Source organism: Nyctereutes procyonoides, unplaced genomic scaffold, assembly GCF_905146905.1.
Source record: "Nyctereutes procyonoides isolate TBG_1078 unplaced genomic scaffold, NYPRO_anot_genome, whole genome shotgun sequence".
Taxonomy (NCBI): Eukaryota; Metazoa; Chordata; class Mammalia; order Carnivora; family Canidae; genus Nyctereutes; species Nyctereutes procyonoides.
In genome coordinates, this window is record NW_026575037.1 from 16,189,076 (window position 1) to 16,214,111 (window position 25,036).

A 25,036-nucleotide genomic window follows, 5' to 3' on the forward strand; every position below is an offset into this window, starting at 1 on the left:
AATTCTGTGTCCTTCTTTTGTCATCTATCAAATGGGAATACTAATAGTACTGCCTTCACATGGCTATGAGGATTAGATGATATAGCATATATTGTGCCTTTAAACATGTTTGGTACTTACCAAACGACCAAATGGTAGAGGCCATAATTGTGTGGGGTATGAAGAATGAGGTATTAGTGTAAAATTCAGTGGAAGGCTTGGGTTAATTCCTATAAGTGCTAGATGGATTACATTCATCAGTAAGCTCCAGGAGATCAGGTAAGAGGGTTACATGGCATGAAGTTTCAAAACAGTATTTTGGAAAGACTGCTGAATACCAATTTAGTATGCATCACGTTGCTGAAAAGCAACAGCAGAACCAATTTACTTTATAAAATTTGGTTGGACTTTCAAAGTATTTGAGGGTAGAATTTAGAGGGAAGTAGGATTATCTCTTAGTAATTAAGGACATTTAAAAAGTAGGAATTTTTTTTTTAAATTTTTTTTTTTTTAATTTTATTTACGATAGTCATACAGAGAGAGAGAGAGGCAGAGACACAGGCAGAGGGAGAAGCAGGCTCCATGCACCGGGAGCCCGATGTGGGATTCGATCCCGGGTCTCCAGGATCGCGCCCTGGGCCAAAGGCAGGCGCCAAACCGCTGCGCCACCCAGGGATCCCTAAAAAGTAGGAATTTTTAAAATAATCCATATCTTCCTCAATAGCAAATATTTGTATATAAGGAAAATAGATAATTTTTGTTTAAATGTCACAATTTTCAACCTAAGACATTCATGTCACAAATGTATATTACCATGCTTATATGTTTGTTATCATAACGTTAAGATTAGAGGCCACCAAGCAAAACTTAATAGTGAGCCCTTTCTTCCCTGCTCCATCTCCACAGTCTAATCAGAAGCTAATGAGTACACAAATAAGTAATAATGGATATGAATAGGTTTCTTTTAATTTCTCAAATAACACAGGAGCTAGGTCAACAGTCACATCTATTATTACTGCCTTTTTATCCCCTTCCTTTAAAAAATAAAAATCTTATATTTGTAGGCTATCATACAGATCTGCTTAACCTCATATGTGTCATATATATAATTTCACATATATAGGTATCTTACATAGAAACTGTTCTTTCATTTCTTCCAAAGAGACAAGTAATGAAAGACAATTAAAAAAAAAAAAAAAAAACAAACCCAAAGGAATTGATGTGAAGATAAATAAGCAATCCTAGGAAAGAGGATTTTACATTTTAATAATCCCTATAGCTACTAGAGGATCCATTTTTGCAAAATATATATGAACTATATTTCATTTAGCAAATCAAATATGGCTACCAGGGAAGTAGTCTTAAGTTTATTTTTAAAAAATATACAGTTGACCCTTGAACAACATGGGTGTGGGTTAGGGACATCAATCCCACACACAGCAGAAAATTCATGTATACTTTTGACTCCCCCAAAGCTTAACAACTACTGTTGACCAGAAGCCTTACTAACAACATAGTCAACTGACGCCTACTTTGTATGTTATATGTGTTACACACCATATTCTTAAAATAAAGTAAGCTAGAGGAAAGAAAAAGAAATCATAAGGAAGAGAAAATACATTTACAATACTGTAAAAAAAATACATGTAGAAGTGGACACATGCAGTTCAAACCCATATTATTCAAGGGCCAACTGTAGATTTCTTTTAAAACTTTGATAAGCTGCTGAAATAGTACAGGAATAATTTGTCCTTTTTCCGTAGTCTGTACACAGCAAAAATGTCACTCCCTAATTGGAACAAAAAAAATAACCAAGAGTGGATTTGGCATGTAAGAATATTTTATATGCTACCAAAAGAATATTTTTTCATTATCTGAAAGGAAATTAAACGTATGGGCAGTTCATCTATGAAGGCAGTCTCTATCAAAATAGTCTTCAACCTACATGTCTTTGAAAACTAAGGATTTCATATCTGGAGATCACAAAATTTGAATTTTTTATTACTATTATAGCCATGGTAAAAATTAATCTATAAATTTTAAAACTCCAGCTATAAAAAATAAAAAAAACTCCAGCTATAATGCAATGTAACGTAAATATTAAGGATTAAGAGACGGCCTTTCAACTTTAAAGTTGCTTTCTTCCACGAATCAATTTAAGAGTGCCTAAAGAGCAATATTACAGTTATGTCAGCAACCATATTACTTAAAAAAACCTATATCCTTCTCCCTGAAATCAAAATTGTTTCCCATTAAGAATAAACTTGAAAAAGCAGACCTTCCCAAACCTTCTTCCAAACTGATGATGGCTGCTTGCAGCGGATTTTGACTGACTGCTTCAAGACACAGGCCCAGGCGAGAGAACTCAGTGACGGGTGGTGACAGCAGTGCTTTGCTGGAGTGGCCTAACAAGCAGACAGTTGCCAGTCTGAGATTCTGCTGAACAGCTTGCCACTGCCCTGAATCATTCACTGATCAACATTTTCAGATCCAGTTAATTGTTAAAATGGGCATCCTTGGAAGGATTTACCATTTAAAAAAAAAAAAAAAAGGTTGTAGCCTCTTTGCATCATTTCAAAAGCATGATAATCTGTTCCTGGCTATAGGAGCATAAGATGCAGAACATGTAGTGGAATATGCAAACAGGAGACAGGTTATAAGTTTGAAAGAACAGTTATCAGGGAAGAAAAGTTAGTAGTGATATAAATTAGATGAATTAGTCTTCAGACCTTTATGATATTAAAATAGTAGCAGACCAAAACATACCTCTAGGGGCATAGCATTTGTTATCTGAACAAAAGTGCAATAGCAAGAATGAAACAAGCAAATGGCACTAGAGATATTATCATAAAAATGTTCAGGATTAGTTATTTTTATTTTCATATGTTTGCCATGCATTTATCTATTTAAGCAATAGGGAAAATAATTTGCTTACCAATGACTGTTAAAAGACATAAAAATGTGGCGATGGATGATGTTCCATAAAACATAGTACTGATATTACACTCCAGAAGATCCGTGTTATTCTGTGTGTTGGGCACTAAAACTGGTGGTAGCAAAAAGCCAACTGCAGTTCCAAGCTGTAAAACAAATGATCCTGTTCATAGCTATTATTAATAAGAGAAAAAAAGCACATACTGGCAATTAATATAGAGAAAACAGTTTCTTTATTAAGGTATAAGGTGTAAAATCTTAAAAAAACAAAACAAAAAAAAAGGTGTAAGGTGTACATCCTAAAGCTCCATGTTCTGGGGTGCCTGGGTAGCTCAGCAGTTGAGCGTCTGCCTTCGGCCCAGGGCATGATCCTGGAATGCCAGGACTGAGGCCCACATCGGGCTCCCTGCATGGAGTCTGCTTCTCCCTCTGCCTATGTCTATGCTTCTCTCTCTGTGTCTCTCATGAAAAAATAAATAAAATCTTAAAAAAAAAAAAAAAGGTGTAAGGTGTACAACCTAAAGCTCCATGTTCTGGGGTACCTCGCTGGCTCAGCTGGATGAGCATGCAACTCTTGATCTCGGAGTTTTGAGTCTGAGCCCCACACTGCATGTAGAGATTACTCAAATAAATGAATATTTTAAAAAATCCACTAGGTTCTAATTTTTTTTTTTTACTGTACCATTAAAGGGTAGTTGCTGACAAACACCTTTCCTGTTCTACTAATTCCTTGTAGCTGAATAATTCTGCTGTAAGGATGTGTAAGATACAATCCTTACCCTTCAGATGCTTACAATCAAAAACAGGAATAAGAATATGCAGATGAAGGCTGAGAAAAGAGGACATATAGAATGGGAGAAAATATTTGCAAATTATATATCTAAGAAGGGTCTACTATCTAGAATATATAGAGAACTCTCACAACTCAACAGCAAAAAGGCAAATATCCAATTCAAGAATGGGCAAAGGACTTGAATACACATTTTTCCAAAAAAGATGCCCAATAAGCATGTGAAAAAAAATACTCAAAATCATTAATCAGTAGGAAAATGCAAATCAAAACCATAATGAGATACCACTTCATACCCACAAGGATGGCTGTAATTACAAAACAAACAATTGGAAAATAACAAACACTGGCAAGGTGTGAAAAAACTGCAACCTTTGTACACTGTTAGTAGGATTATAAAATAGTGTGGCCCCTGTGGAAAACAATTTGGTAGTTCCTTAAAATATTAAACACAGAAGTACCATATGACCTAGCAATTCCACTCTTAAATAAATATTCATGGACAGCCTGGGTGGCTCAGTGGTTTAGCGCCGCCTTCAGCCCAGGGCCTGATTCCTGGAGACCCAGGATCAAGTCCCTTGCATGGAGCCTGCTTCTCCCTCTGCCTATATCTCTGCCTCTCTCTCTGTGTCTCTCATGAATAAATAATAAAATTAGATCTTTTAAAAAATAAATACTCAAAAAACTAAAAACAAGTACAAATATCAAATATTATACATGATTATTCATAAGAGCCCTATCTGCAATAGCCAAAAGGTAGAAACAAACCCAAATGTCCATTAGTGGATGAATGGATAAACAAAATGTGGTATATCTATACAATGAAATATTATTCAGCCCTAAAAAGTATAAAATACGTATATGGATGAACTTGGAAAACATGTGAAGTGAAAGACATCAGACATAAAAGGTCATATTGTATGATCCCATTTTTAAAGAAATATTTAATTTATTTATTCATGAGAGACACAGAAAGAGAAGACAGAGACACAGGGAGAGGGAGACTCCATGCAGGAAGCCCGATGTGGGACTCGATCCTGGTACTCCAGGATCACGCCCTGAGCCAAAGGCAGACGCGCCCAACCACTGAGCCATCCAGGCGTCCCCATATGATCCCATTTACATGATATATCTAGAACAGGTAAATCCATAGAGAGAAAAAGAAAATTAGTGGTTGTCTGGGGACGAAAGAAGGGTTGAATAAGGAGTGACTGCTTAGTGGGTATTGGGTCTTCTTTGAGGGTAGATGAAAATGTTTTGGATCTAGATAGAGGTGATGGTTGTACATTGTGAATATACTAAATGCCACTGAGCATTTTAACTAATTTTAACTATAGTTTAAACTATAGTTTAAAATGGTTAATTTTAGGTGAATTTCACCTCAGTAAGAAAAAACATAAGGTTGAATATGATAATCACAATGAAAGAAATAAAACTAAAGATAGAGAACGTTAAACAGGTAATAATGAGAGTGTGGTAAGTACAGTGATGAAGAGGTAAAGGGTGCTTAAGATCCGGATGATCATGTGATCTATCATCCAAATAAGAACACTATTCAGAGTGAAAGGGACTAAATGAGTAATTAATGTTTTGGGGTTTTTTTTAAAGATTTTATTTATTTATTCATGGGAGACACAGAGAGAGAGGCAGAGACACAGGCAGAGGGAGAAGCAGGCTCCCCTTAGGGAGCCCAATGTGGAACTCATCCCCAGACCGGGGATAGGGATAATGAGTAATTATCCTAATGAACAGCTTTACTCCTGGATTATCCCAGGCAAACTGGAACATATAGTCACCTTAGCTAAGAAACTGCTTTGAAGGAGCACCTTGCATAGACGTGGGGTTCAAGAAGTTTCTGGAGGAAGAAAGATCTGAAGAGATCGGAGTTAGCCAAGTGAAATCAGGGTGTTCTCAGCTAAGGGGACATCATGTACAAAGGAAGAAGAGACCATGACCTTGTGAGAAGCTGTAAGTAGTGGACAATTCCCCTCAGAGCAGAGGAAGAATGCAGATGTGAGGAATGAGGGGTGTGGATAGGAAAGGAGTAATAACAATATATAAAGATAAATATATCAGAGAATATATATAGAGAACTCTCACAATTCAATATATATATATTCATGAGAGAGACAGAGAGAGAGGCAGAGACACAGGCAGAGAGAGAAGCAGGCTCCATGCAGGGAGCCTGATACAGGACTCGATCCCAGGACTCCAGGATCATGCCCTAGGTGGAAGGCAGGTGCCCAACCACTGCACCACCCAGGCATCCCAAGGGAAGAGTTTAGATTTTATTTTAGCACTATGGGAAATCATTGGCGAGTCCAAAGCAGAGCAATGACAGGATCTGATCCATGTTTTAAAAGGGTCTCTCAGGTTAGAGACCGGGCAGTAGAGGTGGATGGTGAAAAGCAGGAATTAGACAGACTTGGGTATGAATGTTGCCACCATTTAGCTGTGTGATTTCTGAAAAATAATTTAATCTCTTCAAATCTCAGTTTCTGCGTCTGTAAAATGGAGAGACTAATGGTTCTTACCTCATATTGTTAAATCCAAGGGCACAATGCGTGCAAAATACCTGGCATGGTGCCAGGTTCTTAGTGAGTGCTTAATAATGTTGAATATTACTATAAATGATCACTCCATAATCTAGGCTGAAAATGGAGGCCATGAACAAGTGCACAGCTACTGCAGCCAAGGAAGGATAAGAACACCAAGGGAGAATGTAGGAAGAAGGCAGAGGTGTGCTGAACATCAGAGGGATCCGCCTATGAGAAAGCATCTCCATTTATTATCCATAAATAGATAATCCATAGATACGGAGTTAATAATATTTCAGTCATGCTCAATGAAGTATGAAAGGGAATATCATTTTATAAATGAAAAACACTTTAAGAAAACAGTTCCTGGGATCCCTGGGTGGCGCAGCGGTTTGGCGCCTGCCTTTGGCCCGGGGCGCGATCCTGGAGACCCGGGATCGAATCCCACATCGGGCTCCTGGTGCATGGAGCCTGCTTCTCCCTCTGCCTGTGTCTCTGCCTCTCTCTCTCTCACTGTGTGCCTGTCATAAATAAAGTAAAAAAAAAAAAAAAAAAAAAAAAAAAGAAAAGAAAACAGTTCCTATCTAAACATATGGAAGCAACCAACAAAAATATCATAAATCATTTTGAATACATAACAATTAGATTCAAGCTACCCTTCTGTACTTTTAGAGAAAGATAAATGTAAAGTAATAAACATGTAGAGCTAGTCTTTTTATGGATCTTAGCTAAATCTTATTGTGATCTTGAAACAAGTATTAGATTGGAAGTAAGAGAGTAACATTCTTTTGTTACATAGCATGTAGGAATATAGGTATAGAGAGAAGTGAAGTTCTTGGTATATAGATTTTTAACTACATTCTCCTCAAGTTGAATGAACACTCAATACAATGTATATGAAGCATCACAGAACTCCAGATGCAAATTTTAAATGACAATAAAAGGATCAATCTGGGAACGCCTGGGTGGCTCAGTGGTTTAGTGCCTGCCTTTGGCCCAGGGCATGATCCTGGGGTCCCAGGATCGAGTCCCGCATTGGGCTCCCTGCGTGGAGCCTGCTCCTCCCTCTGCCTATGTCTCTGCCTCTGTGTGTGTGTGTGTGTGTCTCTCATGAATAAATAAATAAAATCTTAAAAAAAAAAAAAAGGATCAATCTGCAATTACAATATACACACACACAATATTCTACTTAGTAATGTTACTGAATGCTACTGGAATTTGAACCTATGGTGTTAGAAGGATGAGGAAGCACTTTAAGGGAGAAATGGCAAAAAAAAAAAAAGCCACCTTTTTATCATGGGTTCCATGATCTGTGATCTGTCTTGCACTTTCTTACTGTTAAAAATTGGTAAGTGGATCAATAATGTTGTGAAGCCTCTACCACCAGAACATTTATTTAGCTGCCATTTATAAGTGTCATGTGCTAGGCCCTCTGCTAACTGCTAATATGTAAAATTAAACAGGAGAGGGGCCTGACTGGCTCAGTTGGAAGAGTGTACAACTCTTGATCTCAGGGTCCTAAGTTCTATCTAGCCCCACCTTGGGTGTAGAGATTACTACAAAAAATAAACCTTAGAAAAATAAATAAACAAAAACAAAATAAAACAGGAGCAGCTCACACGGATCACTCAAAATGAGCACTACCCAGAATCCAACAACCTTCCTGTTACAAAGAATACGCTGGGGGCAACAAAAACACCTACCCAAGTCTCATGGGTTATTACACTGGTAAGTTTTCTATCATGTTAGGGATATAGGGGCGAGCTCGATTAATATTTTATAGGTAACTCTCAAAGCAAGATGATAAGTTGGTCATCTCAAGCTGGTTTGGAAGTTCTGTGCTTACAAATAAATCAAAAACCATCTTCAATCCAAAACTGTTTCCTATCTTGACTACACATCTCCGATCCTTCATTTATACACAACTGCCTCCTTCCTCTTCCCTCAGGAGGAAGAGGTCCTTTACCTGGTCCTTTAAGGAGCCGATTTTCATCTATCACTCTAGTTCTTACCTGATTGCCCAGCACGGCGGTGGCACAAGCTGTGGACACCTCCTTGGGGCCAAACCACACCGAGGCGATGCGGGAGGGCAAGCCGAGGATGAACACCTGGGCCACGGAGCACAGGCACTGGCCCAGCATGGTGACCCAGAAGAGATGCTGCTGGACACTGCCGCACTTGACCCAGGCGCCCAGGCAGTTGAGGCCGGAGCCCAGCAGGGCCGTGAGCCTCAGGCCTCTGGTGTCCAGCAGCCACGTGGCCGGGAAGATGAGGGGCACGTAGGCCAGCATGTACACCATGGACAGCCAGTCGATGTGCAGGAAGGAGACGCCGTAGAAGTCCCTGAAGACATTGCTGATGATGCTGTACTGGATCCACTGGAAGGCATTGACCAGCGAGTACAGGCTGAAGATGAGGAGCACCACAAAGCGCCGCGCGGAGAGCGCCGTCTGCGGCACTCGGGCGCCCTCGGCCCCGGGGGTCTCCTCCCCGGGGCCCCCCGGCAGCAGCCGGGTCTGGGTCTCCTCCTCCGGGGCCAGCGGGGTCCGAGGCCTGTCCAGGGTTTGCACGGCGGCCGCGAGGCTGTCCCGAGACACTCCATTCAGGGTCAGGCAGCCGGCCTTGGGCCCGTTCTGCGGCTCGGCGCTCAGCTTTCCGGGGGGCTCGCCCCCCGGGACCAACAGGTACCCATTGGCGGGCGGGTGCCCGGGTGCCCCCGCTGCCCCCTCCTCAACGTCCAGCTTCGCCATGTCCCTGCGCTCCCCCGCGCCTCCTCGCTCCCCGGCCCCCGCTCCTCCCCGTCCCTGCACCCCCGGCCCCGGCCCCGGCCCCGGCCCCGAGGCCCTCCCTGCACCCCCAGCCCCAACCGCTTGGCCCACCGCTCATGCAACCCTCTCCCTGGCCGAGGGAGCGCGGCTGCGAGCGGCGGAAGGCAGCCCGCGCTGCAGGGAGCCCGCGGGCGAAGGAGGCTCTCTGGCTCCGAGCCTACCTCCGGGCGGTCACCCCGCGCCGGGCCCCGCCCCGAGAGCGGGTCACCGCGGGTGACGGCCCGGCGGCCAATCAGCGGGCGTCCTCGCCCGGCGCGGGGGCCAATCGGGGAGCTCCCCTCAGGGTGGAGGCGGGAGCAATGTTTTCGGAGGGGAGGGAGGACGGCGGGCCTGCAGGTGGAGGCGGACGGTCCTCCGCCCCCCGCCCCCCGCCCCCCCCCCCCCGAGGCTGCCAGGCTGCGGGGCTGCAGGCTGTGGTCGCCAGCAACCCTGCCGGGGAGAGGGCGGGTGGGGGTGCGCAGAGGGTGGGCGCCGTGAGCGAGCGAGCAGGCGGGCGGGGGCCGCTCGGGGCTGGGAGCCATCGCCCTCTCCCCGCAGAGGGGCTCCCCTGGGGCCCGGTGGGCGCTCCGGCGGGGGGCGAACCTGGCCTCGCCCCGACTCGGCCGCCCGGCCGGAGGGAGCGGACCCGACCGCCTTCCCGAAGCTCGTGCCCCCTCCGCAGAGGAAAAACACCAGGAGGCATTTCAGCCCGGATACAGAGGTTTCTTATTTTATTTTACTTTATTTTATTTTATTTTATTTTATTTTATTTTATTTTATATTTATTTTATTTTATATTTATTTTATTTTACTTATTTTATTTATTTTATTTTATTTTATTTTTTATTTTTTATTTTATTTAATTTATTTTTTTGGATACAGAGGTTTCATCAGAAACCTCTCCTTGTGGGACTCCTGGGGGGCTCAGCGGCGGAGCATCCCCCTTCGGCTCAGGTCCTGATCCCCGGTCCCGGGATAGAGCCCCGCATCGCATCGCCCCCCTCCCCCGCCCCCGCAGGGAGCCTGCCTCGCCCTCTGCCTGTGTCTCTGCCTCTCTCTCTCTCTCTCTCTCTCTCTCTCTCTCTCTCTCTCTCTCTCTCCCCCTGTGTCTGTGTGTCTCATGAATAAATGAATAAAATCTTTAGGAAAAAAAAGAAAAGACCTCTTTCTTCCCTTGTGAAGTCGGAATCCTGCAACCCTGAGCGGACCCGAGGCTCCCCGCTCTCCCTCGGACCAGCCCCTGCAGTCCGCCTCGCTGGACGAGCGCAGCCGGTGGCTTCAGTGGGTTCCGGGTCCCAGGCTTGTTTGCTGTGTTCCAGACACTGTCGTGCCCTCCGGCATTAAAAAATGAAACCTGCTCTCAAGGGCACGTACACGTAGCCTTGAGAATCTTCTAGAGAAATGTGTGCCCCTGCTCCTGCTACTGCTTAGGCAACGAATTTTGAAACAAGGCAAACCCGATGAGACTCCAAATAGTTAAATCGAAACCCGAGGTGTCTAACTATGGGTGTTTTTTTTTTTTTAAGATTTTATTTACTTATTCATGAGAGAAAGAGAGAGAGGAGAGAGAGGCAGACACACAGGCAGAGAGAGAAGCAGGCTCCACGCTGGGAGCCTGATGTGGGACTCGACCCCAGGTCTCCAGGATCACACCCTGGGCCAAAGGCAGGCGCTAAACCGCTGAGCCACCCAGGCGTCCCTAACTAGGGGTTTAATCTAAAAAAGTGATGCAATCTAGAAGCCTTAAAACCCTGTGTATCTTCTTTTTAATGACTCTTAATATTATTATTTTGGTGATGTATATCTGATGTATGCCTCAGATATAGATATAGATATAGATCAGACATTGATCAGACATTGATATGACATCTCTCATACAGGTGAAATATTACAAAATCCTAAACTTTAAGGAATATGTACATTTCAACGTCTTCCTTGGCCACCCTATATAAACTGCCACAGGCCACCACAACCACCACCACCCAGTCCCCTCCCCTGCTTAATTTTTCTTCTTAGTGTTTACCACTATCTAAATTATCCTATATTTTACTTATTTTTTTTCCTGGTTATTTTCTCCCTTCCCTCCCCACTGGAAGGTAAGCTCCATGAGGGTTAGTCTGAAAATTTATTGCTATTTCTTGAATGACTGCAGCTAACAAGCATTCAATTACCATAATATTTTAAATAATTACTTGCTACGTAAATGAATCCATTTCTTTTTTAAAAACATGCAAGTTTCCTCTGCAACTATGATTTTCTAAACATTTATTTAGATAATATTTCGGATTATTAAGCTGTGTTCTCTGAATGAACACGTAACCAAATGTGGAATCCAAAGGACTTCAGTCTCAGTTAAGGAAGTTTATCATTGGGCACCTGGGTGGCTCAGTGGTTGAGCATCTGCCTTTGGCTCAGGTCATGTTCCCAGGGTCCTGGGATGAGTCCCACATCAGGCTCCCTGCAGGGAGCCTGCTTCTCCCTCTACCTGTGTCTCTGCCTCTCTCTGTGTCTCTCATGAATAAATAAATAAAATCTTTAAAAAAAAAAGTTTATCGTATGGGTTTCTGAAAAAGATACTAATCACATTGCTTATTATTCAGCACAACTTATTATTCAATATTCAGAGGCATTTTTTAAATACCTTTATGTACCGTGAAACTTTCTCTCTCTCTTTTTTTTTAAGATTTTATTTATTTATTCATGAGAGACACAAAGAGCAAGAGAGGCAGAGACACAGGCAGAGGGAGAAGCGGGCTCCATGCAAGGAGCCTGATTTGGGACTCAATCTCAGGACTCCAGGATCACACCCTGGGCCAAAGTCAGGCACTAAACTACCCTAAGCCACCCAGGGATCCCCCTGTGAAACTTTCTACATAGCTCACAGAAAACCGTCTAGAAAGGGCATCCAATGGGTACAATTTTAAATGGATTCTGCCTGCCCCAGTCATACCTCCATTCCAGATCCCAGGTATTTATAGTAAGCATTTAGATATCTGCAAACTTCCCACCCCCTTTTCCGAAACCAGAAACTGGCAGATTATATTAGGCCTCACTTCCCCATTAGAGATTGTCTTCTGCCAAATCTGAAGGATAATTTCCCTCTTTGCACAAAGGCAGCTTCCTGAATGTATTTCTGCAAGGAGGCCATTCTTACCAATTGTGTAGGCTTCTGTTTAGAAATAATTTGCCTTCTTTATGTCCTTAGCAAGAAGGATTAGGTTAAGAGTCCTCTGGGTATCCTGCATCTAAGCATCTAATTTCCCTCCACATTTTTGCCAGCTGGCACCTATACTGCTCTCACCCACTTTGTTATTTGCCTTCCATGCCCATGGCAAAACTCTGTATATGATACTATCATCATCTGTGTGAAGCAGAGCATCAAGGGAGTTTAGAGTACTGGAGCAAAGCATATCCAGAGGCAGGCTACCTGGATTTGAATCCCAACTTTAGTACTCACTAACTGCCCAAGTTGGGCAAGTTACTCAGCTGTTTTATAATAGTACATGCTTCATGTGATTGCTATTATGAGGAATAAATGAGTGAATGATGCCTGGCACATGACATTCTTAGTTATAGTTATTAGGTAGTTTATATAGTGGTTAGAGGCCAGGCTCCAGATCCAATTGGCCTGGATTCAAATCCTAGCTCTTTTACTTACCAGCTGCATGACTTTGGACCAATTACTCTGTGCCTCAGTTTCTCCAACTAGAAAATGAAGACAGCCTTCTTCATGAAATTGTGAGAAATAAATAGCTAATAAGTACAAAGTGCTTAAATAGTACCTAATCTCTGATCTATAGTAATCAGTAATATACTCAATAAATGTTACCCAAAGCCATTATTATCAACACAAGTCTGCCCTCACTGTTATCTTATTCTTATGTTGTCTTAGATTTGACCCCATTTTGCCTATTGAAGCTTGCTTGCATTGTCCTGGGGTTACTCCAAGCTCTCTCAGACTGAATTTATGATTGTAGAGCCCTTCTCCAGAGGGTGCTTTGAGAATGTCCTGAAAGGACAGCACACAGTGGTGTATATTAACTACCGCTGGCCTAACAAGAGGTAAATTTTTTCTTTATTTTTTAAGATTTTATTTATTTATTCATGAGAGACACCCAGAGAGGCAGAGACATAGGCAGAGGGCAGGCTTCTTGACGTGGGACTCGTTCCCAGGACCCCAGGATCATGCCCTGAGCCAAAGGCAGACGTTCAACTGCTGAGCCACCCAAGCATCCCAAAAGGTAAATTTCTTTTTTTTTTTTCCCAAAAGGTAAATTTCTTATCAGAGGTGTTCAACAGTTTAGTAGACCACAATATCCAGACAACTGATGCTATCTATATTGGATCAGGTGTGTTGAGGACAGGATGCCAGAATTTCATAGGAAATTGAACTATATGGGCCTCCTGGCGTGGTGCATTTGTTTGAGCATCTGACTCTTGATTTTGGCTCAGGTCATGATCTTGGAGTCATGGGATGGAGACTTGCTTTGGGCTCCAAACTCAGTGCAGGGGGTAGGGGGGTCTGCTTAAGGATTCTCTTTCCCTCTTCCTATACCCCTCCCCCCTCAAATGAATAAATCTTAAAAAAGAAAGAAAAGTTGAACTATGTGAGATTCAAGATTTCTTTTGACTTGAGGGCACTTGATGGGATGAGCACTGGGTATTATACTACATGTTGGCAAATCGAATTTAAATAAAACAATTTTTTAAAGATTTCTTTTGACTCTAACTTTCTATGATTTATGAAAAGTAAAATATGATATTTCCAAAGAAAAGATTAGACAAAATTCATATGCTTTGTCTGAAAAACTTCCGTAAGTAAAAAACGGAGGACAGAAAGAGGAAAACTCAGCAGTATCACCTTGTAGTATCATTCTAGTCTCTTAACCTTGCCTCCTCTGTCTTGAAGCTCCAATAATAGATACTTATTAACCAGTTTAGGTATAAATCATACTTTATATCATATGTTTGGATGTATAAAACATAAACCTTATTCTCTTCCAGAGAGGATAGCCCTGGGAACATCACTTGGCTGGGAGTCAGGAGGAGATTGAGCTACATTATGGGTGTGGAATGCCAAATCTGAGAGAAATTTGAATAAGTAACAGTTCAGCAATATGAGATCTGAATGGCATCCAGGAACCAAGGTCCAGGATGCTATCAAGACTGATGTGGCTTCTCCTGAGCAAAAGTTTCCTGCTGTCTAAGTAGATATGATGCAAACCATGCTACTAGATATAAATGATACTAGATGTAAAAATCCACCATTTTCCCCTTCTTGGGGCAGGGGGGTAGATTTTAGCAGGCTTGACTTCAGCTTACACCACTATTACCATGCTCTGTCCACCTGCCTGGTCAAATCTCTATTGTTGCGCTCTGTGGAAAGATTAAGTTGGGAGTGGAGGAATAGAGGAGGCTGGAAATCAGAATCCTCTCATATGTACTTTATTTTCCTCAAGACTTTGTGTTTGTGTGTGTGTGTGTGTGTGTGTGTGTGTCTGTAACATTTGTAGAAAAGAATCTCAGGGTTTTCCCTTCGGTGTATTTTCGTCTTGCTTCCTTTTGGTCATCATGCCAGTTGATTTCCTAAAAGAAACCAGGGACGCTACTCAGCGGTTGAGCATCTGCCTTCATTCAATTCAGGGCATGATCCTCGAGTCCTGGGATCGAGTCCCACATTGGGCTCCCAGCATGGAGCCTGTTTCTCCCTCTGCCTGTGTCTCTGCCTCTCTCTCTCTGTGTGTCTCTCATGAATCAATAAATAAAATCATAAATAAATAAATAAATAAATAAATAAATAAATAAATAAATAAAAATATTAAAACAAATTAAAAAAGAAACCAAATGGAAGGGGAGGAATGGGGCGCTGAAATTTCCAAAACTTCACTCAATTGATTAATTTCCCTGGCAACCTGCCCTCATCCCTAAGTACTTTCCAAAAGTCATTGTATTAATATTACAAGGAAATCATCACAGGAAAGTCCCAAGGTTTGAGAAGCTCTGTGCCAGAAACTTTGTTTTGAAGACCAAAACTATTGTTCTTACTATAAATTACAAAACACACTAGCACGGTAGTTGGTATGTATTAGCAAGTCTAATCCCTTTATTTATTTATTTATTTATTTATTTATTTATTTATTTATTTACTCTTGAGAGACAGAGAGAGAGAGAGGCAGAGACACAGGCAGAGGGAGAAGCAGGCTCCATGCAGGAAGCCTGACATGGGACTCGATCCCCCGTCTCCAGGATCACGCCCTGGACTGAAGGCGGCGCTAAACCGCTGAGCCACCCAGGCTGCCCCCCCTCCTTTTTAAAAAGATTTTATTTATTTATTCATGAAAGACACAGAGAGAGAGAGAGAAAGACACAGGCAGAGGGAGAAGCAGCCTCCTTGCAGGAAGCCTGATGTGGGACTCGATCCTGGGACTCCAGGATCACAACCTGAGCCAAAGGCAGATGCTCAACCACTCAGCTACCCATGTGTCCCAGCAAGACTAATTCCTGATCCCCAGGATTGGGACTGGGAGGTTGCTAAAATACCACACCTTTGGTGAGGATTGCTGAAGAAACTGGGTGTGGCTGAGTATGCAGATTGGAGGCCCTACCAACAGCCTAGAAGAGCAGAGAAGAAATCACACCACATCAGTCTACCCAGTGCCTCTAGTGTGCCACGTTCATGTCTGCCGTGCAATCTGATTCATGATCTGCTAAGAAATGCTCTCCATCTTCCCTTCATTTGGCCAAATCCCACCCATCCTTTATGGTCCAGGTCAGCTCAGTTCCCACTCCCTTCTTTAGTCTATCTCCATAATTGGAGCCCCTAGAGATACCATCCTTTTCTGACTGTTAACACCCTTGGAGCTACTCACTGAAGTAGCTAAGCACTTCCTGGTATTTACCTAGCTTTTCTTTCTTTCTTTCTTTTTTTTTTTTTACCTAGCTTTTCTTTGCACAGTTTATCTCTTATCTAGATTTGAGCATCTTGTGTACTCACTTGGCAGCACATATACTAGATTTGAGCATCTTGAAGCCAGGGACTGGATTTTATGTCTTACTTTATTTTTTTTAAAGATTTTATTTATTTATTCATGAAAGACAGAGAAAGAGAGAGGCAGAGACACAGGCAGAGGGAGAAACAGGCTCCATGCTGGGAGCCTGGTGGGACTCGATCTCGGGTCTCTAGGCTCACACCCTGGGCTGCAGGCGGCGCTAAACCAATAAGCCATCCAGGCTGCCCCTATATCTTACTTTATAACACCCTCAGTACCTAGAGAAAGCTTTTCACTTGGCATTGTAAGGGCCAAGAGCAGGTTGCCCCCAAATGTGCCACAACGGCATGTTGATTACTTTGAAATAAAGCTACTGAAGGAAGAGCCAGTAAGAGACCTTCTGACCTTCCTCTGTCCTGCTGAAAATGGGAAATAAATCTCCCATGTGGAAGGTACCCTCCCTGTACCAGGAGCTGGAGAGATAGGGAATCTTTATCATCACAAATAGGGAACTTAGGGCAGCCCCAGTGGCCCAGTGGTTTGACGCCGCCTTCAGCCCGGGATGTGATCCTGGAGTCTCGGGATCGAGTCCCACGTCGGGCTCCCTGCATGGAGCCTGCTTCTGTCTCTGCCTCTCCTCTCTCTCTCTCTCTCTCTCTCTCATGAAATAAATAAAAATCTTAAAAAAAAAATAGGGAACTTAGAGCCAAGAAGGCCATATAAACAAACCCTATTACTTTTTACTAATTTATTACCTCAGCCCACATTCTGTTTAGAATTTCTTATTAATTGAAGCTCCTAAACCTAAGTTTTCTTTAACCTGTCTACTCCTCACAAATTTATTGTCTCTTTGACTGAAAAGTATAAAGACTGCTTGCTGTGGTCATTTCCTTAGGTCTCAATTTCCTTAGGTATCAATTTCATTACCCTCTGTGTACAAATAATTAAACTTTGGGGTTTTTTTTTCTTCTCCTGTTAATCTGCTTCACGTCCATTTAATTATTATTTTTTCTATTTTTTAATTTTTTTCCATTTAATTTTTAGATCAGATAAAAGAAACTTGAAGGGTACAGGAAAATTTCTACTCCCAGACAACAGTGCATTTAAGACAGAGTCACTGGCATCTAACTCAACAAATGTTTTTAGGTAGCAATGACTAATAGGAAAACGGCCAGCTCTATTATTGCAAAATTGTATAATTGAATTCGTGTCGGAAGTTAAGTCAGTCCATTTCTCCCTCTGAAATGTAACTAAACACACTTTGAATTCAATTTTACATATTTGGTCATGATTGTGCAGGCCTGGTGTTGTATCTTAGAGTAGAAATGAAGTAAGACCTTCGTGAAGGTTTGAAGTGAGTAGGGACACCTCGGTGGCTCAGCAGTTGAGCATCTGCCTTTGGATCAGGGTATAATCCTGGGGTTTTAGGATTGAGTCCCACAATGTGGCTCCCTGCATGGAGCCTGCCTCTCCCTCTGCCCATGTCTCTGCCTCTCTCTCTGTGTCTCTCAATAAATACATAAAATCTTAAAAAAAAAAAAAAAGGCTTGAAGTGAGTAGCTATCAGGGAGGGGAAATTTCCCTGTTAGCCTCTTAGTCAAATTATTAAAATATTAAAACAACATAAGATAGATTAACAGGAGAAAACAAATTAACTAACGGACACATGGGGAATCCACATAAACATCAGAGATTCTAAAGGCAGCCGAAATGAGGCCTGTATGTTATCCTGAACTAAGGAAAAGGGTGTAGGTGTCTAGTAATTCAAAAGAAATGAAGTGATTCACAGGAAGATGAAACAGCAAATGTCTGGTGAACAGATGTTTTCTGGGCCATACAGAAACAACGGGATATAGGAATTTTAACAAACCAGCTTGGCTAGGTTCCTCCCTGTCTACCACACCTAGTCCATGTTACAGTGTGGTTGTCTACGGTGATTGCATCTAAATTCTTTTCTTTTTTTTTTTAATTCAAAAATTTTGTTTATTCATTCATTCATGACAAACACACATACAGAGAGAGAGAGAGAGAGAGAGAGAGGCAGAGACACAGGGAGAGGGAGAAGCAGGCTCCATGCAGGGAGCCCTACGTGGGACTCGATCCTGGGTCTCCAGGATCATGCCCAGTGCCAAAGGCAGCGCTAAATCGCTGAGCTACCCAGGCTGCCCAGTAAGAGGCTTTCTGTGAGAACAAAAGAAAAACAGTGGTTAATGATTGGAGTAAGTTGTGAACCAGTTTCTGAGTTCTGAGGGTCACCAGTTGAGAAGATTTCTAGATGTAAAGCTTGAAGCATTTCTAGATGGGGTGAGATCCGACAGTGGTAGTCTGATAGTTTGCAATTTATAATGTCTCTGGTAATTTTTCTGAGTTGCCCCCGCAGCAACAGGCAACAAGAATTGTCCATACATGAGCTGTTGTGATTCCCCTGAAGTTTGTTTGCTTGTTTGTTTATTTATTTAAAAATTAAATTAAATTAATTTGTCAGAGAGAGAGCACACAAGCAGGGGGAGCAGCAAGCAGAGGGAGAGGGAAAAGTAGGCTCCCCATTGAGTAAGGAGCTGGTTATGGGACTCATCCCAAGAGGATCCTGTGTAGTTAACACCAGTATTACATTAGTTTCGGGTATACAATATAGTGAGTGAATCAATAGTTCCCTACACCACTCAGTGCTCACCATGGTAAGTGTCCTCTTAATCCTCTTCACCTATTTCACCCATCCCCCCAACCACCTCCCCTCTGGTAACCATCCTTTCTCTGCATTTAAGAGTCTGTGGCTTTGTTTGTCTTTTTTTCTGTTTGTTCATTTGGTTTGTTTCTTAAATTCCACATATGAGTGAAATCATGATATTTGTCTTTGTCTGACTGACTTATTTTATTTAGTGTATTATCCTCTAGGCCCATCCATGTCATTGCAATTGGCAAGATTTCATTCTTTTTATGGCTGAGTAATATTCCATTGCATATATTATATGTTATATAATATTTATTATATTCTTTATAATATCTTCTTATAAAGAAGATAGTACCACATCTTCCTTATCCATTCATCTATGGATGGACACTTGGGTTGCTTCCATATCTCAGCTATTGTAAATAATATTGCAATAAATATAAGGGTGCATATATCTTTTTGAATTAGTGTTTTCATTTTCTTTGAGTAAATACCCAGTAGTGTGATTCCTGGGTCATATGGTATTTCTTTTTTTAATTTCTTTTCTTTTTTTTTTTTTTTACGAACTTCCAAACTTTTCCACAGTAGCTGCATCAGTTTGCATTCCCACCAACAGTGCATGAAGGGCCCTTTTCTCTACATCTCACCAACACTTATTGTTTCTTGTGTTTTTGACTTTAGTCATTGTGACAGTTGGGAGGTGATACCTCATTGTAGTTTTGATTTGCATTTCCCTGATGATGAGTGATGTTGAACATCTTTTCATGTGTCTGTTGGCCATCTGTATTTCTTATATTAATTAAACCAACAAATTTAAACTTAGCTTTTATTTACTGAAAATTTTCCTGGATCACATGAACTTGAAAAACAGGTTAGTTTCTATTATATCTTTGAGATTAAAAATGCTTAATCTGGGGGCAGCCGGGCTGGCTCAGGGGTTTAGTGCTGCCTTCAGCCCAGGGCTTAATCCAGGAGACCCGGGATCGAGTCCCACATCGGGCTTTCCTGCATGGAGCCTGCTTCTCCCTCTGCCTGTGTCTCTCATGAATAAATAAATAAAAACTTTAAAAAAGAAAATAAAAAATGCTTAATTTATAAGTGCTTAATTCTAGGCCAATTAAATAGAGCTCTCTTACAAATTAATTTTGGGAATACTATCTGTGGGTAGGCAAATACCATATGTATAATGTATAAAACAGAATTTTTATTGCTTTCCATTTAAAAATTTTAACTATGAATCAGGTATAACAATATAAAACTCCCTAGTGTGTAAGTTAAGTTTATCTGCTTGCATAGCTAAAGCTTTTTACTAGTAATATTTGTGGAGAAAGCACATGATTTATATTTGTCCTTGACAAGTAATCTTATAGAAGCAGTGGAGCACTTTGTGTTTTTTAAAAGGTCCCTACTCCCCTCTCCCCTTTAGTCTTAGGGTTGGCATTGTTTTAGATATCTCCTGGGATGTTTATATTTCAAATACAAGGTAAGATTTATATCTTGAAAGGACAGAGAAAGAATGTAAGTTCCTCCAAGGACTTTGGTTTTTTAAGGCCAGTAATTTTATAAGCCTTATGAGAAAAATAAGTGAAGTTTTAGGATCAGTAAAAAGGAATAGATGGACTTTGTATTGCCTCTAGAGCAGCATTTTTTAAAAAGATTTTATTTATTTATTCATGAGAGACACACAAAGAGAGGCAGACACACAGGCAGAGGGATAAGCAGGCTGCATGCAAGGAGCCCAACATGGGACTCGATCCCAGGTCTCCAGGATCACGCCCTGAGCCAAAGGCAGACGCTCAACTGCTGAGCCACCCAGGCATCCCTAGAGCTGCATTTTTTTAAATTTAGTAAATTTAGTAATATAAGGATAGTTGCTGTCTATTCTTTTCCCCAAGGAATTGAGTTGAAGCATAAATGATAATAAGGGGTTGATCTGCCCATCCAGTTACATTAGCTCCAATTTCCTTTATTTCTCTGGATCGTTAAAAAGAAAATCACAGGCTCAACATGGTGTTGCTGAGGTTAAGTCAGTAAACCAAGGCTTAATACCTAACCTGAACCTTTAGCCAGTCAACACGGGAATTTCCTGGTTAGCAATAGGACGTTTACTTAAGAGGATGACCTTGCCCAAAACAATGAATTCTTTGCTAATAATTTCCTTTTTTCCTACTCCCTCCCTACTTTAGAAAACCTTTCCTTTTCTGTAGCCTGTTGGAGCTCCCCTCTACTTGCTAGGTGGGATGCTGCCCGAATCATGAATCAATTAATAAAGCCAATTACACTTTTAAATTTTGAATTTTTTTCTGTTAGATTCGGTGGCAGTAGTGGAATCCAAAGTGAACCTCTGGCAGCATTTGGGGAAACAGGTGTGGTATCCACGGACACTTTGAGTTCACTCTCTTTCTCATGTTTCCAAGGGCTATCGTTGAGTTCCCCTTGGTTCTGAGCTCTGCTCTTTGTGTTTGAGCTCCCTATCTAATTGGCTTTCCTTTACAGGGAAGGTCAGCTTGAGCTGCCTGGAGCCAGCTGAGCTGGCATAGTTTCCTGGAGCCCAGTTGAGCTGGCAGTTCTGTCTGGAGCCCAGCGGAGTTGGCAGTTCTGCCCAGAGCTCAGTAGAGCTGACAATTTTGCTTGTGGCCTGACTGAGCTAGGAAGGGTCTGCCTGGAGCCAAGGTTCTAGCCTTTCAGACCAGAGATCCCCAGGGGAAAACCTCAGCAAGATTCCATGGGAATTGGTGGTATGCACACTGGGCCTTCTTGCGGTCAGGATGAAGTAACATCTCTTGGTTACTGCCCATACTTTAAGGTGCATATGTTTGTTTGTCTTGTTTTATGGAGATAAAGGCTACTGCTAGAGGGGACCTCAGAGGCCCTAAAAGCCACTAAAATGGGTGGGCATGGGTCAAGCATTTAAAGGCTGCTAGAGTTCTAGCCACCTCAACAAGACTCCTGTGGTAGGATAAGCTGATCACAGAATGGTTTAGATTGACACTAGGTTAGCTGGCAACCTCAAGAAAATTTCAACGCAATGAGGTACACTGCAAAACACTCACAACCTCCAATCCAATGGCATGTTCCTTTTAAGTATTACTTTGTCTCTGAGAAACCCAAAGGCTTAGTGATTGGTATTCTTAAATCCTAGAGTCCAGTGTGACACTTTTCAGCATACCTGCTTACTTTTTATATCTAAGAACTATAGTCCCAGAAATTGCAAAACCAGCAAATCTTACTAAGCTTCTTTTGTGTCCTGAGGAACTTCTGTCAGTAACCGTCAGGTTGAGGATCCCAAAATAAGCATGGACAGAAATGTCTGTTGGTTAACTCCATTTGGAGCCAAGGTCCTACCAAACTGCTGCCAGCCCTTTTATGTTTATTAAAACATAAAATCACAGCGATCCCCGGGTGGCTCAGCGGTTTAGCGCCTGCCTTCCACCCAGCGGGTGTGATCCTGGAGTCCCAGGATCAAGTCCCATATCAGGCTCCCTGCATGGAGCCTGCTTCTCTCCTCTGCCTGTGTCTCTGCCTCTCTCTGTGTGTGTTTCTTAAATAAAAATTAAAAAAAAAAAAAGCGCAATGGCCATTATGGGGAAGGTTCCAATTAGATACAATCATTTAAGAAATGCACTTGAAAGCAAGGGTTCTGGGCAGCCTGGGTGGCTCAGTGGTTTAGCGCCGCCTTCAGCCCAGGGTGTAATCCCAGAGTCCTGGGATCAAGTCCCACATCGGGCTCCCTGCATGGAGCCTGCTTCTCCCTCTGCCTGTGTCTCTGTGTGTCTCTCATGAATAGATAAAATATTTTAAAAAAATGAATTAAAAAAAATCAAAGCTGTAAGAGGTACTTAACAGACCATAGATTGACTTAACTCCTGTTGGTTCCCTCTTTCCTCCTTGGAGCGCTCATTCTAATCCTGTCTAAATTGTTTTTCCACTCTAAATAGACTACACAACCTTGAAAAGAACTTCAGCAAGTTAATGGCCTTACAGATACTCCTCTTCAAAGGAGAGCCCCCACTTGGTCCCTCCCAGAGTTATCAAAACTGAGGGATTTTCTGGAAAACTACTATGTTATTTCCTTAAACAGCCAAAGAGAAACTGGTAAATACCACAGCCTGCAGAGGGGATCCCAGAATATCTGGGAGAAGCCAGCAAAAGGTGTTATTTCTTAGCAGAATTAGCTCTTCCGAATCTCTCTGTGGTGCCCAGTCAAGAGAAGACAATAAAATTTCACATTGTCCCTTTGCTTCAAATCCAGACCTACTGATTATTGCTCCTTTCTCTCCCAGGGAAAGCTATTGTCTTCTTGCTTGATTCATTTTCATAACTGGGCCTGGCTTTCTTTCTGCCTGGAACATGCAGGTTGTTGATCTTTCTTTTGGCTCTCATTAGGAGCGACTCTGGGTTTTGGGAAAGTAACAAATATCCTTTGCACCTTCTTTGATCCTCTTACACCAAAGGGGGGTTATTCAATACTGTCAAAAATATTTAAAATTAAAATTATGTACCCAGAGGGAAAAAGTAAATTGAAGATAATATAGTTGAATAGATTACAAAACTGGAAATGCACCTCTAAAGGCAATTCAAAGTTTACCTGTTCCTTTACCAACCCAAAAACTTCCCCTACTACATGACTTGTAAATTACTTGCTTTAAGAAATCAAAGTCCAGGGGATCCCTGGGTGGCACAGTGGTTTAGCGCCTGCCTTTGGCCCAGGGCGCGATCCTGGAGACCCGGGATCGAATCCCACGTCGAGCTCCCTGCATGGAGCCTGCTTCTCCCTCTGCCTGTGTCTCTGCCTCTCTCCTCTCTCTCTCTCTCTCTCTCTCTCTGTGACTATCATAAATAAATAAATCTTTAAAAAGCTGTAAAAAAAAAAAATCAAAGTCCAGGGCAGCCAGGTGGCTCAGAGGTTTAGTGCATCCTTCAGGCCAGGTTGTGATCCTGAAGTCCTGGGATCAAGTCCCACATTGGGCTCCCTGCGTGGAGCCTGCTTCTCCCTCTGCCTGTGTCTCTGCCTCTCTCTGTCTCTCATGAATAAATAAATACAATCTTTAAAAAAAAATAAAATAAAATATAAATACAGCTCACAATTACCTGGGACTGAAGGAGGAAAAAGGGAAAGAGGCCTTTTTCACATACAAACTGCTGAAAGATCTCTTGTGTCCGAACTCTGGCAGTCTCCTTAAGATTAATTCCAGAGACATATAGAAATCTGAAAAAATCTTCTCCACAAAGACCCTCCACTGCAGGGTCTTTGCATCTGTCTGTGTGTACGTCTCTCTGCATACATATACTAAATGTGATATATTGTTCTACTTCCGGGTAGTACTCTAAAGTTAATTTGCCCCCCCAAAACTCTATTTTGTTGGCTTAAAGGCCAGCACTTATAAGGACTGGACATCCTAAAACTCTCAGATAAAAACTAACCCAAATGAATTTTTTCCAAGTTCTTGTAATCTGGGAAAATACTGGTTTGGTTTGTTGATTTAACTGAAATAGATGTGTCGTTAGAGGTATCAGCATTAAAATTAAAACTTTAATTCTTGGGACGCCTGGGTGGCTCAGTGGTTGAGCATCTGCCTTCGGAGATCCCAGAATCCTTGAAGGGAGCCTGCTTCTCTCTATGTTTGTGTCTCTCATGAATAAGTGAATAAAATCTTTAAAAACAAAAACAAAAACTTTAATTCTGCCTGGGTTTACTAAAAGTAAAATAAGTTGATGTAATCTCTGTTATAAAATGTAAAAAAGAGGGCAGCCCGGATGGCTCAGTGGTTTAGAGCCGCCTTCAGCCTGGAGTCTGATCCTGGAGACCCAGGATCAAGTCGCACATCAGGGTCCCTGCATGGAGCCTGCTTCTCCCTCTGCCTGTGTCTCTGCCCCTCTCTCTCTCTTTCTGTCTCTCATGAATAAATAAAATCTTAAAAAAGTAAAAAAAAATAAATAAAATTGGAAACCTCAGGGGCACCTGGGTGGCTCAGTGGTTGAGCATCTGCCTTCAACCCAGGTCCTAATCCTGGGGTCATGGGATCCAGTCCTGAATCAAGCTCCCCTGGGAGCCTGCTTCTCCCTCTGCCTATGTCTCTAACTGTCTCTCTGTGTCTCTCATGAATAAATAAATAAAAAACCTTTTTTTAAAAAAAGGATTTTATTTATTCATGAGAGACACAGAGAGAGGCAGAGACACAGGCAGAGGGAGAAGCTGGCTCCATGCAGGGAGCCCGACGTGGGATTCGATCCTGAGTCATCAGGATCAGGCCCCAGACCAAAGGCGGCGCTAAACCGCTGAGCCACGGGGCTGCCCCAATAAATAAAATCCTTAAAAAAGAATGGAA

The 25,036-nt window shown here is 42.1% G+C and overlaps 1 protein-coding gene across 2 annotated transcripts in view; it reads right to left on the bottom strand.

Moving 5' to 3' along the window:
• FLVCR1 (FLVCR heme transporter 1) overlaps positions 1–9,011 on the bottom strand; it is a 39,176-nt gene extending 30,165 nt beyond the window's left edge. The window contains exons 1-3 of one of the 2 annotated variants that reach the window (XM_055319407.1): positions 8,253–9,011; positions 2,915–3,059; positions 2,268–2,384 (exon numbers count right to left, since the gene is read on the bottom strand). In XM_055319407.1, coding sequence (XP_055175382.1) covers positions 2,268–2,384; positions 2,915–3,059; positions 8,253–8,990 — 1,000 coding nt within the window. In that variant the 5' untranslated portion in view covers positions 8,991–9,011. The remainder of the gene's footprint in view (positions 1–2,267; positions 2,385–2,914; positions 3,060–8,252) is intronic. The other variant, XM_055319408.1, reaches the window with a different exon arrangement.
• Between the last annotated feature and the right edge of the window lie 16,025 nt (positions 9,012–25,036).